Source organism: Belonocnema kinseyi, chromosome 1, assembly GCF_010883055.1.
Source record: "Belonocnema kinseyi isolate 2016_QV_RU_SX_M_011 chromosome 1, B_treatae_v1, whole genome shotgun sequence".
In the NCBI taxonomy this organism is placed as follows: Eukaryota; Metazoa; Arthropoda; class Insecta; order Hymenoptera; family Cynipidae; genus Belonocnema; species Belonocnema kinseyi.
The window spans coordinates 34275682-34291781 of NC_046657.1; the positions used below are offsets into that span (position 1 = coordinate 34275682).

Consider the following 16100-nt stretch of genomic DNA (forward strand, 5'->3'; position numbering starts at 1 on the left):
CAGAATTGGAGAAATATAAAATGTAGATCCAGAAAAAGGAATAAAAAAAGACCAAAAAGACTCACTTTCAAGAAATATTCATATCCGAATCACAGCAAAAAACATGTATTGTCGATAAAACAGTTGTATTTTGAGCAATATAGACAGACTATCACTTGAGAAGAAAATGTCAAGCAACTAAAACAGATCAGTTTTCAGTCATACATTTGTACCCCCAATTAGAAAAAATTGAATTTTCCACCGAATAAAAAGTATTTTTAAAAGAGAAGGATGAATGTTGACAGAATTGTCGAATTTTGAAGAAAATGATTCAGTTTTGAGCTAGTTGAATTTTGAAATAAGAAAAAAGAATTTTTAACATAAAATGGAATTATATTTTTAATTAAAAACATTATTTTTCAACCTAACTGACGAAGTTTCAAATACATGATGAATCTTCAACTGGAGGAGTTGAATTTAAAAAAAATTACTAAAAAATATAAATTTTTAACCAGAAGTGAAATAATTATGTTTTAAGTTTAAAAAATCAATGTTCAACCAAAAAAGACAAATTTTCAACTTAAAAAGACCATTTTTCAGCCAATAATTGTATAATTAAATTTTTTATTTAAATTATGAAATATTCAACTGGAATAATAGTAAAATTTACAGTTTAAAATAAATATACATACAATTTTTATCCAAAAAAGAAACAAATTCTCAAGAAAATAGTTCAATTTTCGGCAAAAAATTCCTTTTCATCCAAAGAAAAAATAACTTTTTAACCAAATAGCTCATTTTTCAACTCGATTTTTCAACGAAATTTAGTTAAATTTTCAGTTGCAGGGATTAATTTTAAACGAAACTGATGAATGTTAAACTAAAATTATGGATCTTCAACTGGGATAGTTGAATTTTATACCTACCAAAAAGATGAATATTCCACAAATTACACAAATCGTCAAAAAAATAGTTTAATTTTTAAATAAAAAATATAAACTTTCAACCAAATGTTTGATTTTTCGTCCACAAAAGATAAATTTACAACAACAAAAATAGAATAGTTTAAATTTTCTGTTAAAAATAGAATTCTTAACATAAAAAAATGATTTTCAGCAAAAACAGGTCAATTTTCTGATGAAAAAACAGATAAATTTCAAGTTAAAAAAATATTCAAAAAGAGATAAATTTTCAATTAAAATTATGAATCTGCAAACAAACAAAAATTAATTTTTAACAAAAGAGTTTAACCTTTAGCCGCAATTTTGACGGTCAAGTACCCTTTTTTAAATGTATTTTTAAAAAAAATACATCGAGCATATAATTTTTAATGAATGTTAGAAGCGTAGGTACTATATAGATTGTGTGGAATCAATAAAAAGACATAAGTTCCGATTAACTTTGGTTTATTAATGCAAGTTGCCAGCTCTACAATACAAACTTTTCGAACGATAAAAAATTCACGAGCGATCAATAAACAGATGAAATATATCAACCACGTTTCGATTTCAAATAAAAATCGCATTCCAATAAAAATTCATATGATTGATTAAAAAAACTTTTTTTTTATACTTGTTTAAATTGATAATTTGGTATTTTCGGAATTTTGCCGTATATTTTGATCCAAGACAATTAAAAAAAACTTTAATATTTTGTTGTTGTTAATTACTGTTTTAATACATTTAACATTAAAAACAGAATCATGATTGAAATATTCAATTATTGTTTAAAAAATAAATAAATCATATTTTTTAACAGTTTTTTTAAATTCGGGAATTTTATAATTCGGTAATTTTCTGTAGGGAATTTTCAAATTCTATAATATTATAAACTGTTCAGCAGCTTGAGACGAGTGAAAAATGTCGAAAAATAAAATTTCCGACTCTCTAAAATTCCCGAGTAATAAAATTCTCGATAATTTACAATACGAATTTGAACATTGAACTTGTTCGGGAATTTTATTATTCCGAAATTTTCTAATTCGAGAATCTTATTATCCGGAAAATTTGTTTTTCGAAAATTTTCGTTGTGAATTTTATTATTTCGGAACTTTCCAATTTGGTAATATTATAAACTGTTCGAGAATTTTATTTTTAGGAAAACTGTCGACAGTTTTATTTTAATTTTTTATGTTTTATTATTCAGGAATTTTCTAATTCGGGAATTTTATTACTCAGGAATTCTCCAGTACGGAAATTTTATTATTCGGGAATTTTACCATTTCAGAATTTTCCAATTCGAGAATCTTATTATCCAGAAAATTTGTTTTTTCCGGAACTTTTTTATTTGGGGATTTTATTATTTCGGAACTTTCCAATTGTTTTCCAATTCAGGAATTTTCTAATTCTGGAATTTCATTACCCAGAAATTTTATAATTCTGGAATTTTAATACTCAGGAATTTTCTAATTCGGGAATTTTATTACTCAGGAATTTTCCAGTTCGGGAATTTTATCATTTCAGAATTTTCCAATTCGAGAATCTTATTATCCGGAAAATTTGTTTTTCGGTAACTTTTTTTATTTGTGGATTTTATTATTTCGGAACTTTCCAATTTGGCAATATTATAAACTGCGCGGGAATTTTATTAGGAAATTTTATTATTCGGAAATCTCCCGATTCGGAAATTTTAAAGTGTCAACAGTTTTATTTTCGGGAATTTATTTTATATTTTTTATATTTCATTATTCAGGAACTTTCTAATTCCGGAATTTCGTTATTCATGAATTTTCTAATTCGGGAATTTTATTATTCGGGAATTTCCCAATTCAGAAATTTTGAAAGTGTCGATAATTTTAGTTTTTGGGATTTTTTAATGGTCCCAATATTATAAAAAGTTAGGGAATCTTATCATTTTGGAATTTTCCAATTCGAGAATCTTATTATTCTGAAAATTTGTTTTTCGTAAAACTTTTTTATTTGGGGATTTCATTACATCGGAACTTTCCAATTTGGTAATATTATTAACTGTTCGGGAATTTTTTTGTTCGAAAATTTTATTATTCGGAAATCTGCCGATTCGGAAATTTTTAATTATCGACAGTTTTATTTTTTGGAAGTTTTCAGTCATTCAAATATTATAAACTATTTTATTTTATTATTTTTATATTTTATTATTCAGGAATTTTCTAATTCCGGAAGTTTATTACTCAGGAATTTTCTAATTCGGGAATTTTGTTTTTCAGGAATTTTCAAATTCGGAAATTTTATTATTCGGAAATTTCCCAATTCCAAAATTTTACATTGTAGGTAACTTTTTTTGGGGATTTTCCAATAGTCCCAATATTATTAAAAGTTTGGGAATTTTATCATTTCAGAATTTTCCAATTCGAGAATCTTATTAACCGGACAATTTGTTTTTCGGGATTTTTTTTTATTTGGGAATTTTATTATTTCGGAACTTTCCAATTCAGTAATATTACAAACTGCTCGGGAATTTTATTATTAGGAAATTTTATTAATCGCGGGAATCTCGATTCGGAAATTTTAATGTCTCGACAGTTTTATTTTCCGGAATTTTGCAGTCTTCCCAATATTATAAACTGTTTTATTATATTATTTTAATATTTTATTACTCGGGAATTTTCTAATTCGGCAATTTTATTATTCATGAAATTTCTAATTCGGGAATTTTTTTTTTTTCATGAATTTTCTAATTCTGGAATTTCCCAATTCAGAAATTTTACAATGTCGATAATTTTATTTTTTGGATTTTTCAATGGTCCCAATATTATAAAAAGTTCGGGAATTTTATCATTTCGGAACTTTCCAATTTATATTTTTTATATTTTATTATTCAGAAATTTTATAATTCCGAAATTCTCAGGAATGAAAAACTCTGGAATTTTCTAATTCGGAAATTTTGTTTTTCTTGAATTTTCTAATTCGGAAAATTTGTTATTCATGAATTTTATTATTCAGCAATTTTCTAATTCGGGAATTTTATCACTCAGGAAGTTTATTATTCGAGAATTTCCCAATTCAGAAATTTTATTGTAGATAATTTTATTCTTTGAAATTTTTCAATGGTCCTAATATTATAAATAGATAGGGAATTTTATCATTTAGGAATTTTCCAATTCGAGAATCTTATTATCCGGAAAAATTGTTTTTCGGGAATTTTTTTATTTGGGAATTTTATTATTTCGGAATTTTCCAATTCGGTAATATTATAAGCTGTTCGTGAATTTTATTATTTGAGAATTTCCAGATTCTGAAATTGTACAGTGTCATTCTGGAATTTTCTAATGAGATTTTTATCTTTACGGGCATTTTCTCGGTCGAAAACTTTTTTCTACAATTTCACATTTCATATTTCAGAATTTGGAGTCCGAAAATGTCCAAAAACAAATTCTGAATCTTGTAATTTTATATATGCTAGAATATAATTTATTTCCTCCAAAATATTAGCTTAAAAATACAACGCAAAAAGTTCAAAATCAAATATTAATTGTGACCTTAAGCTTAAGAAATCTCAAAAACGCCAGAAACATATTGAAGATGAACTTTAAAGCCAAAACATTACATAATAATCGATTTTTGATATATTTACATATATTGCACAAAATCATGAAATTAACAGTATAAATAAAGGTTACTTCCAAACAGTAAAATTCCGATCCAATTTCTAAAAATAAAATCACACATTTAACAAAAGAGCCAAAGCCTATTTTATTATTCAAAAATGGGAATAAATATATATGAAATATTAAATAAATCTGTCCGAATGGAAGGATTTTTTAAATTTAAAAGCTTGTAAAAGTCAACAATTAGATATGAAGCTGCCATATTGAAAATGTCTATTGTTGTCCTCTAGTTACAAATCGGAAAAAGAAACACGATTTTTTCTGGAATTTCCTGAATTACTTACTTGTTTAAACGCATTTCTGCACGTCTGCGGGACAATATTTGCCATTTTCACAAAAATTTCACTAAAAGCTTTGAACTCTATTATATAACAAACGAAATTTTAAAAAATTATCCGCTTCGCATGTAGTAGCAGACTCGACTATCGCCAGCGACCTCTCAAGGCGATTTTCATAATTAGTTGCATTTTGATGGCGGTAGATTTAAATTTGTCTGGGAAAAAACTCGTTTACTTGTAACAAAACTCGTTTTAGTTTTTAAAAAAATCATATTGGAGAATTTTCTAATTAAAATATTTTGATTTCTAAAATTTATACAATTTCGGTTTATTTAACCTGGAGAAAAATTTCCAATTTCTGACAGTAGGTTACATAACCTCAACGATTCGCATATATTTTAGCAGGTTCTTTTCATCCTCTTCTAAAAATAAATTTATATTAGGAATTAACGCGCAAAAGGACAATATGAATGGAAAAAATTAATCAATATTTTGGATTATTTGATTATTCGGATATTTTTATAAAAATAATAAGTTTATCAAGTTCTGGTTTAGTTTTCGTCTGCTAGACGTCAAAAAATTTGTACGTTTTCATGTTCATCATCAATTTTGAGTTTTGTGAGGATATTTTAATGTTTCGAGAAACTTGAAATTCAAATTAATTGTTAGGATGTACAGGTATGTTAAAAAAAGAGATTTCATAAGTATGGTATTGAAAAGTTCTATTTTTCGAGAGAGAATCTTAAGTTGCAAAAAGTCAGGTTAAGTTGATCAATTTGCCAAATCTTCTTTTATTGTTTGATTTTTAATCTTTTTAATTATTATTCACTCAATTTTAGCGTTTAAATTTAAAATTTCAAACTTCATTAAATTTAATTATTAGGTTGTAAATTCACGTATTTTGTTAAAAATTAATCCTTTTTGTAGAAATTTAATATTTTTGGTTGCAAATCCATCTGTTCGAAGTCCATTTTTTTGTTGATTTTTTTCTCAATATTTACAGTTTTAGTAAAAATTAACTCCTTTAACTGAAAATTATCAATTATTAATTACCATATTATATTTTATGATTATTTTATTCCACTTTTGTGGAAAATCTGTCTTTTTTTGTAGAAATTAAATTTTTTTTGTAAACAAATTTATTTTATTTTCTTGAAAATCAATTTTTTGTCCGCTGCAAATTTAACTACAATTTATTTTTGGTTAAAAATTCACCACTATTGGTTGAAATATAAATCATTTTGTTGAAAATCAGTCTATCGATGGAAAATTCGACTATTTAAAAATTTTGTTTGAAAATTTATAATTTTCAGTGAAAATTAATTTTTTCAACTAAAAAATAAACTATTCCATTTTTTGTGGAAGGTCTATCGTTTTTGGAAGAAATTTAATATTCTTTGTTGAAAATATATTTTATTTCGTGGGGAAAAAATTTTCTACTAAAAATTTAACTAAAATCAATTTTTGGTTGAAAATGCGTTTTTTGTGGTTAAAAATAAATTATTTTGTTTTAAAATTAATTTGTTATTTCCGAAAATTTAGAAACTATATTTTTGATTAAAAATCTAATTACTATGTTGAAAATTATTTTTTTTATTGTCAACATTTTTCTTTTTTGGGAGAAATTTAATCTTTTTGGTTTAAAATTAATTTTAATTTGTTTTAAAAATTAATTTATTTATGCTACAAATTTAATGCCAATCTATTTTTATTTCAAAATGTGTCTTTTTTTTGGTAAGGAATCAATCTTTTGTTTGAAAATTTGTCTTCGGGTAGAAAATTAAACTATTTTGTTAAACTTTTTTTTTTATTAAATATTAATCATCTTCTTATAAAATTCATTTTTTAAACTTAGATTTTTTAATAACAATTTTAAAAAATCTACTTTTGGTTAAAAATATGTTTTTGTGGTTAAAAAATAAATTATTTTGTTAAAAAAATTCATTATTACTGAAAATTTAGCTATTCTATTTTTGGATAATAATGTAACTATTATGTTAGTTAAAAATTAATTTTTTAAACTAAAAATTTAACTAATCTAGTTCTTTCGTCTTGGCTGAAAATTTATTTTGCTAACAAATTTCTTTTGTATTGAAAATTTAATTAAATTCTACTTTTTATTAAAAATGCTTCTTTTTTTAGTTAAAAAATGAATTATTACGTTTTAAAATTAATTTCTTTACGCTGAAAATTTAAATATTATATTTTTGGTTCCATATTTAATTATTCTGTTGAAAATTCGTTTTTTTTTGCTTGGACATTTATCTTTTTTTGTTTAAAATTAATCTTCGAGGTTGAATATTCAACAATTTCGAAAAAAAATGATTTTTTTTGGTTGCAGATTCATAATTTTAGTTTAAAATTAATTTCTTTGGTTGAAATTTTTGTTATTTTTCGTTTAATAGTTAATATTTAAGTTGAAAATTAATCTGTTCAATTGAAAATTTAAATATTACATTTTTTCTGGAAAATTTATTTTTTTAAATAAAAATTTAATCTTCTTGGTTGTATATTTATTTAATTTTGTTGAAAATTGATTTTTTATACTGAAAATTTATCTTTTCTATTTTTGGTAAAAAAATGAACTATTATGTTGAAAATGCGTTTTTTGTATAAAAATTTATTTTGAAAATTCATGTATTTCATTAGAAATTTCTCTTTTGATATAAAGTTAATCTTTAGGATTAAAAGTCAACTATTCAGTTAAATAATAATTTTTGATTAAAGATTTGGTTTGTTTTTCGTTCAATATTAACCATTTTAATTAAAAATTCATTTCTTTATTGGAAAATTTAACTATTCCATTTTTTGTGTAAAATTTGTCTTTTTGCAAGAAATTTCATCTTCTTGGTTGAAAATTAATTTTTTTATATTGAAAATTTAATTAAAATATATTTTTAATAAAAAAATTAAAGTATTATATTGAAAATTCTTTTTTTCTCTCTCGAAAATGTAACCTTTTTAGTTGACAATTTATGTATTTTGTTGAAAATTTGTCTTTTGGTAAACAAATTTATATTTAGAATTTAAAATTCAACTATTTTGTTAAAAAGTCTTTTTTTTGGTTGAAGATTCATCATTCTATTTCAAAACACATTTCTTTATTAGAAAATTAAACTGTTTTGTCGAAATTTTGATTTTTAGTATATAATTAATTGTTGTTACTTAAAATTTTAATTTTCCTTCTTTAATTAATATTCACTGAAAAAATCAATCCTAAATTTAAAATTGATAAAAAATAAAAAAATTTTCTGCAGATATCTTTCCCTGATTGAACAAATAGTTCTTCATTTTGGAGAAAATGGAAACAAACGTCGAATGTACATGACAATGGCTAAAACGAGAACGAAAGAATACGAAGGTCGAAAATTAATAGGGTAAGAAATTATTAAGTTAAACATTTAAAAAATAAATAAAATGACAGAAAACATTTTTTTGTTCGCGAAAACATTTTTTTCTAGTCCAAAAGTAAAATATCTGTTTAAAGAGACCAAAAAATTTGTGTCATGAAAATTTTGATTTTTTAATAATTTATTTTTTCAGAGTTGCAGAATCAGGGCTAATTTAACTAGACTTTTTTTTAAAATAGAAATTTATTCTTTTTCAAGTTGAAAATTTCACAGTCTTAGGTCAAACTATTTTGTTCAAAATTCGTCTTTTTTGGCAGAAAATTAATCTTCTGAATTTAAAATTTATCTATTTGGTTAAAAATAAATTTTCTTTTGGTTGCAGATTTATCATTTTTGAAATTCACTTTTTCAACTGAAAATTCAACTATTCCATTTGGGGGGGGGGGGATTTTTTTTATTGAAATATAGTCTTGTTGATTAAAAATTCATCTGTTTGCTTGAAAATTGAACTATTCTAAGTTATAAATTTATGTTTTAGGTGAAAATTCGACTATTTTTTTTGAAAATTTGTATTTCTTTGTAGAAAAGTAGAAATTAATTCATAATTTAACTATTTTATTGAAAATTCATTTTTTTTGTGAATGGAAATTTATTTAATTTGTTGAAAATTTAAGTATTTTATAGAAATTTCGTATTTTTTTTTTTTTTGAATATTAATTTTTCTTATTAAAAATTTAACTGATCTATTTTTTCTTAAAAAAAGATCTTTTTTAGTTAAAAATTGTTTTTTTTTCGATAGAAAATTAATCTTTTGCGTTGAAAATTCGTCTGTTTGGTTGAAAATTAATTTTTGTTTAGGTTGAAGATTTATCTTTTTAGTTCAAAATTCAATTATTTAAATTAAAATTTAACTATTCTTTTTTTTATGGAAAATTGATCTTTTTTTATCGAAATTTAATTTTCTAGGTTAAAAATTTCTCTGTTTTGTCTAAAACTTACCGAAAATTGATCTATTCTATTTTTGTTTAAAAATGCGACTTTTTGTTGCAGAATAAACCATTTTGTTCGAAATTCGTTTTTTTTTTTAAAATTAATTTATCCTTTTTAGTTGAAAATTCAATTTTTAAATTAAAATTTAACTATTCTTTTTTTATAGTCGTTGATCTTTTTCTATCGAAATTTAATCTTAATTAATTATGATGTTAAATTTTTTTGATTACTGTTCAAAATAATTTTCTGAAAATGTTGTTTGTTTTTAGAAAATTCATGTATTTTGTTCAAAATTCATATTTTTTAAGTGAATTCAATTATTTTTCGGTTTAAAATAAAAATATTTTTTATTAAAATGAAAACTATTATATTTTTCTCGGAGATATCATATTACTTGATTGAAAATTCAAATGCTAGGTTCAAAGATAAACTAATTTGTTAAAAATTCATATTTTTTTATAGAAAATTATTATTTTTCGTAGAAAATTCACATAATTGGTTGAAAATTCAACTATTTCGTTGAAAATTTAACTACTTTGTAATTTTTTTTTTTGAAGATTCATCATTTTATTTAATAATTTGTTAAAAGATAATATTCTTGGTTAAAAACTTTTTTTTTAAATTAAATCTTTTAAATGAAAATTTAATAAAATCGTTTGAAATTAATTTTCTTCATTCAAAATTGATATTTTTGGATTAAAATTTGACTAATTTGTTGCAAATTAATCTTTTTGATTAAAAATTTAACTTTTTTGTTAAAAATTAATTTTTTATGAAAGTTACGTTTTTTGGTTAAAGAATTTCACTAATGTTTCGAAAATTAATTTTTTCGACTGAAAATTCTTTTTTTTCTTGGTTGAAAATTAATTTTTTTAGATTAAAATTTAGCCACATTGTTAAAAATGCATTTTTTTTATCTTCGAAATTGATCTCTTTAGATAAAAATTTAACGATTTTACTGAAAATTAATCTTTTTGGTGTAAAATTTAAATTCTTTGTTAAAAATTAATTTTCTTGGTTGAAAACTCATTATTGTTTGATTAAAAATTCATTGTTTAGATGGAAATTTAACTAAATCATTGAAAATTAGACGTATTTGTCAAAAAATTGTCTTTTTGGTTCACAAATTCCTCTTTTCTGTTACAAAAATAATATTTTTTGGTATAAAATAATTTTTTTTGACTGAAAATTTAACTGTTTCAATATTTGGCATAAATATGATCTTTTTTAGTTCAAAATTGACATTTTTTCAAAATTAACTTCTTTGATTGTAAATCATTATTAATCTACTTTATTTAAAATTAAATAATTTTTTTTTAAATGTATCCTTTTTGTTGTAAATTTGAATTTTTTTGTTAAAAATTCAACTATTTTAATAAGAAATTCGACTTTTGGGTTGAAAAATTATATTTTTGTGTTGAAAATTCATATTTTCGAGTTGATGATTCAACCATTTTTTGATATTTTTCGTTTTTGAATAAAAAATCTTTCATCGTTGAAAAATTCTTCTTTTTTGGTTAAAAATTTAATTATCTTGTCGATATTGTAAAAATTTTGTTAGAAAGTCATCCTTTTTTATTAAAAGTTTAACTATTTGTTTAAAATTAACATTTGTTGTTAAATAATCAAATATTTTGTTGAAATTTCAATTATTTGGTTTCAAATGAAATTTTTTTCTGAAAAATTCATATTTTCAGATTAAAAATTAAACTTTTTTTATATAAAATTCGTCTCTTCTGGTAAATATTTCATCTATTTTGGTTAAAAACGAAATATTTGAAAATCAATCTGTTTTTATAAATACTTAGAACGAATTTAATTAAAGTTTTAAAATAATAAAAAAATTCAAAATATTTACAAAATTGTCAAAAAAAATGTCATTTTTTAAATTTTACGTTAATTTTTGCAGAATTCGAATAAAAATTATACGTTTTTTAAGGATTTTGAAAGGCTTTAAGAAGATAAAAAAATTCTTTAGATTCCTTGAAAAATTCCAAATGGTTTCTTATTTTGGAAAATTAATATTAAGAGTATATGTATTTAAAATTTAAATTAATTTGTGTAAAAAAACTAAGAAAAATTTGAATTTTTTTAAAAGACATTAAGAAATTTTAAAACAATTTCAAATTTATTTCAAATTTGAAAAGATCGTTAAAAATTAAAAAGAAAATATAGTTTTTTGTAAATTTCAAAATAAAACTTTGAAGCTTCTTAAGGATTTTCAAAGGTTTCAAGATAACAAAAAAAAATAATTTTACGAGAAAATTGAAAATGAATACGGAATACTAAAATAATTTCGTCAATTTTCTAAACAGACTGTATAAAATTTCTAAGAAATATGTTTCAATTTTGCAAAATACAAAAGTTTAAATTTCGTGTATTTAAGAGAATAAACAAATTTTCTTAAGGTTCCTTGCGAAATTTTGAATGTTTTTTTTTTAATTTAAAAAAGTTAATTTCAAGAAGAAAGTGAAAATGTTTTTTTTTTATAAAAAAAAAATGATTTCAAGGGAAAATTTAAAAACATTTTTTTAATTGTCAAAAGCAAATTTAGAAGATTTGAAAGCAAATATATTTAATTTTGTAGGATTTAAAAAAATTTTAGAACAAATTTTTAACTTTCAAAGATTTAAAAAATTCAAAGCAAAATTTATTTCTTATTTTTTTTTAAATAATTTAAAAAATCTACATTTTTAAAAATATTTATAGAGCTTAGATGTTTTTAAAAAGCTTTTAAATGATTTAAAATTTGAAAAGATTTAAAAAAATTTGAAATAAAATTTTTTTAAGATTCATGGAAAAATGATATTTATATTTTAAGAAAAGTAATTTTTAATCAAACTTTAAAACTTTCCTAAAGATTTCTAAAAATGCCGAAAGAATCTAAAAGATTTGAAGACAATTTTTGAAATTTTGCATAATTAAAAAAAAACAGAAAAAATTGGAATCATCTTAAAAAGTATGCAGAAGTTTAAAAAAAAAAATGAAAAAGTCTAAAATTTGAAAATATTTGAAAAAGTTTAAAGCAAATATAAATTTTTTAAATTATTGAGCAAAATATTTATAAACGTTTCAAGAATTTTGAAAGGTTTTAAGAAAACAAAATTTTCTTTAGATTCCTGGGAAAATTTTAAACGATTTTTTATTCTGAAAAATTAATTTTAAGAGAATATTTAATAAGATTTTAAAAGAATTTAGAAGATTTAAAAAACAAAGAAATTTCAAGTCAATTTTTTTAAGTTTTTACAATTTTAGAAAACTGTAGGCAAAATTTGAAAAGATTTGTAAAAATGTCGAAAAAATATAGAATATTTTAATCAATTTAAAAGAAAATTTCGATAGATGTTTCAAAATTTTAGAAATAATTTCTCAATTTACAAAATTTTGAAAATTTATCTCTCTAGGTGAATATTTAATCTTTTTGTTTGTTAAAAAATGCAACTGTTTGCTTAAAAGTTAATCTGTTTTTGTATAAAATTAATCTTTTGTGATAAGTTCAACTGTTTTTATTTTAATTAAATTTTTGTTTTGAAATGTCAATTATGCATTACATTTTTCGTTTATAATTCATTTTTTTGTTGTTAAAAATTTAACTATCTATTTAAAAATAATCTTTTATTTTGAAATTTTGAGTTGATGTACTGAAATCTTCAAATATATTGTTAATTTTCCAATGAATTTTTAGAAAAATCATATTTATATAACTTTAAAAACAAATGGATCATCAAAATAAATGATTAGTTCAAAATTTTATTTTATATTAAAAATTGTTTATGACAGTTTACAGGATTTCATAGAATTTCAAGAGATTTAAGTACTCTAATTTAAATTTCCCGCGCGAAAATCTAATGTCAGACTTGGCCATAACCTCCAATTTGTCTCTCTTTGTGGCGCGAAATTCGAATCGAAAAATGTTCCTCTTCATTTTTAAAGACTAGTAAATAATGATCCCAGGTTCTCAATGGAGCAAATTTACGACGTCGTCACCGATGTAGGAAATTACAAGAATTTCGTCCCTTTCTGTAAAAAATCGGACATAACAGAGCGAGAAAAGGGATATCTCAAGGCGAATCTGATGATTGGATTTCCTCCCATCAATGAGAGTTACACTTCAAAAGTAACATGGATTCATCCCAGATTAGTAAAGGCAGAATGTACCGAAGGAAGATTATTTCATCATTTAAATACTCTGTGGATTTTTAGTCCTGGTCTGAAAAATAATCCGCAAACTTGTGTTATCGATTTTTCACTCTCATTTGAATTCAAATCCATAATCCATTCTCATTTATCGAATTTATTTTTTAATGAGATTGTTCGACAAATGGAAAACGCTTTTATTGAAGAGGCAAAAAACAGATATGGTAGGCCTTGTATTAAAACGGTTCGATTAGAAAGGTGATCTCTGTAAATTTTCTCCTTAATTTAAATAAATTTTTAATAGATAATTCATTTTTTTGTCGTAGTTAATTTTAAAAAAAATTTATTCTCTAGAAAGAATCGTCTCGTGGTTTTTTCTTTGTGACTGAATTTGAATTCTTATTTTCAGAATTTGTTGTAAATATTAACGTTAAGTAATAAAAAAATTTTAGCTTTGGAATTTTATTCCTGAAAATAGAATTTTTTGTTTTTTTTTTTGTACAGTTTTTATTAGGGTGATACACATTTTCGAAGGCAAAAAAAAATTCGAATATGAACACGCACACTAGAATAAGTTGTACCCTTTTAGTCAAAAAAATTACAAAAAAAATAAATAAAAATTGTGAAAAATAAAATTTCCGAAAATTTAAAATTCTCGAAACCAGAAAATTCTTGAATTTAAACAATATATTTATTTTTAATGAATAAGTAATATTTGGGATGACCGAAAAATGCGAAAGAATAAAATTCCCGATATCACGAATTTTGAAATTCCCGACAGAAAAATTCCAATTTATAAACTATTAATAATATTCAATAAATAAATCATATTTTTGGCGACTGAAAAATTATGAATAATACTATTTTTCAAAAAGAAGATGTTCAAAATCCGAAATATAAAAAAAAATTTCAGATCGAATAATTTCAAAAAATTCTTAGATAAAAATATTTTATTATTGTATTTTGAATAAATAAATAATGCTTCGGCGACTTGAAAATAAAAAAATTCCTACCCAGTAAAATTCTCGAAAAAGAAAATATTAGAAATAGAAAATTGCCGAATATAAAATTTCCAAACAGTTTATAATAATACCAAATTTGAAAATTCCCGACAGGAAATTGCCGAATTAGAAAATTCTGTAATTTAAACAATTTAAAAAATTGGGTTTCAATCAATATTTTTTTTATACGTAAAGTTATTATTTTTAAATGTTTAAACTTCAGAATTTTTATATTTCAGCAATGTTGTCATTTCTCGCATTTTTTATTTCAAAACTTTTCTTTTAAGGGAATTTTATTTTTCGGGAATTTCATTTTGCGGGAATTTTATTTTTTTGTGATTTTAACATTTCGAAAATTTTATCATTTTGGACATTTATTTTTCGAATTTGAGGATTTTTATATTTCAGCAATTTTATTATTTCAGGAATTTTCTATTTCTAAAATTTGCTTTTCCGGAAATTTAATTTTTCGGGGTTCTTATATTTCGGGATTTATTCAATTTGGGATTTTTTATATTTCAGCAATTTTATCATTTGAGACATTTTTTATTTGGAAAATTTTCTTTTTTGGGATTTTTATATTCCTGCAATTTTTCCAATTCAGGATTTAAATATTTTAGCTATTTTATCATTTTGGGCATTTATTTTTGAAAATTTCTTTTTTCGGGATTTTTAAATTTCAGCTATTTTATTCTTTCGGTAATTTTCTATTTCGATCATTTTCTTTTTCGGAATTTTACTTTTCGACAATTTTGGGACGACTGAAAAATCCCGACATCAAAATTCCAAATTTGAAAATTGTAGGATTATAAAATTCTCGAATTTAAATAACTATAAAAATGGTTTTTCAATCAAGATTTTTTTTAAAATAATGAAACATTTTTACGGAAGACATTTTTTTATATTTATAGTTTTAAAAAAATTAGTTTTTGAATATAAAATAATAGTAATTGAAAAAATATATTTCTGGAGAGCCTATGTTTAAAAAAAAATTGTCTACAATTTTTATACAATTATTTTTATTTTAAGCAAATAATATTGCTAAAAAAACGGTTATTTTCATTTTTGAAATTCGGGAATTTTATTTTTCGTAATTTTTCAGTCGTCCCTTTCTATTTAGAAAATTTTCTTTTCCGGCAATTTTATTTTTCAGGATTTTTATACTCCGGCAATTTTATCATTTCTGAAATTTAATTTTCGAAATCTTTCCAGTTCGGGATTTTTTTGACAAATTCATCCGTCCCGGAATTTATTTTTCGGTATTTTACTAATTCGGGATTTTTGTCTTTCAGCAGTTTTATCATTTCGGGAATTTTCTATTTCGAAAATTTTCTTTTTCGGGAATTTTATATTTCAAAAGTTTTTATTATTTCGGGTATTTTTTATTTAACAAATTTTCTTTTCAGGGGATTTTCTCTTTCGCGATTTTTCTATTTTCACCATTTTTTCCAATTCTGGATTTTTGTATTTTAGCTATTTCATTATTTCGGGAATTTTATTTTTCGGGAATTTACTTTTCGAGATTTATCCAATAAGGAGATTTTTATATTTCAGCAAATTTATCATTTCAAGCTATTTTCATTTTGAAAATTTTCTTTTTAGGGAATTTTATTCTTAAGAATTTTTATATTTCGACAATTTTTATTATTTCAGTCATTTATTTTTTGGGCATGTTTATTATTTCGAAAATGTTCTATTTCGGGATTTTTATATATCCGCAATTTCATCATTTCAGTCATTTATTTTCAGAGATTTTTAAATTTCAAAAATTTTATAATTT

General features: G+C 22.1%; 2 protein-coding genes across 2 annotated transcripts in view; one reads left to right on the top strand and one right to left on the bottom strand.

The window, feature by feature from the left end:
• LOC117170413 (succinate dehydrogenase [ubiquinone] iron-sulfur subunit, mitochondrial-like) overlaps window positions 1-4989 on the bottom strand; it is a 35750-nt gene extending 30761 nt beyond the window's left edge. Inside the window, exon 1 of the mRNA XM_033357172.1 lies at window positions 4849-4989. Coding sequence (XP_033213063.1) covers window positions 4849-4893 — 45 coding nt within the window. The 5' untranslated portion in view covers window positions 4894-4989. The remainder of the gene's footprint in view (window positions 1-4848) is intronic.
• Window positions 4990-5244: 255 nt separating this feature from the next.
• On the top strand, window positions 5245-13631 carry LOC117169512 (coenzyme Q-binding protein COQ10 homolog B, mitochondrial). Its single transcript, XM_033355932.1, has 3 exons — window positions 5245-5520; window positions 8100-8219; window positions 13137-13631. The coding sequence occupies exons 1-3, from the start codon at window positions 5513-5515 to the stop codon at window positions 13579-13581; spliced, it is 573 nt and encodes a 190-aa protein (XP_033211823.1). The 5' UTR covers window positions 5245-5512; the 3' UTR covers window positions 13582-13631.
• Window positions 13632-16100: the final 2469 nt, after the last annotated feature.

Excerpts from the sequence above, each read along its gene's own strand:
- LOC117169512 (XM_033355932.1), top strand. Across the intron at positions 8,220-13,136 it reads GAAGGTCGAAAATTAATAGG|GTTCTCAATGGAGCAAATTT; the intron begins GTAAGAAATTAT and ends TAATGATCCCAG.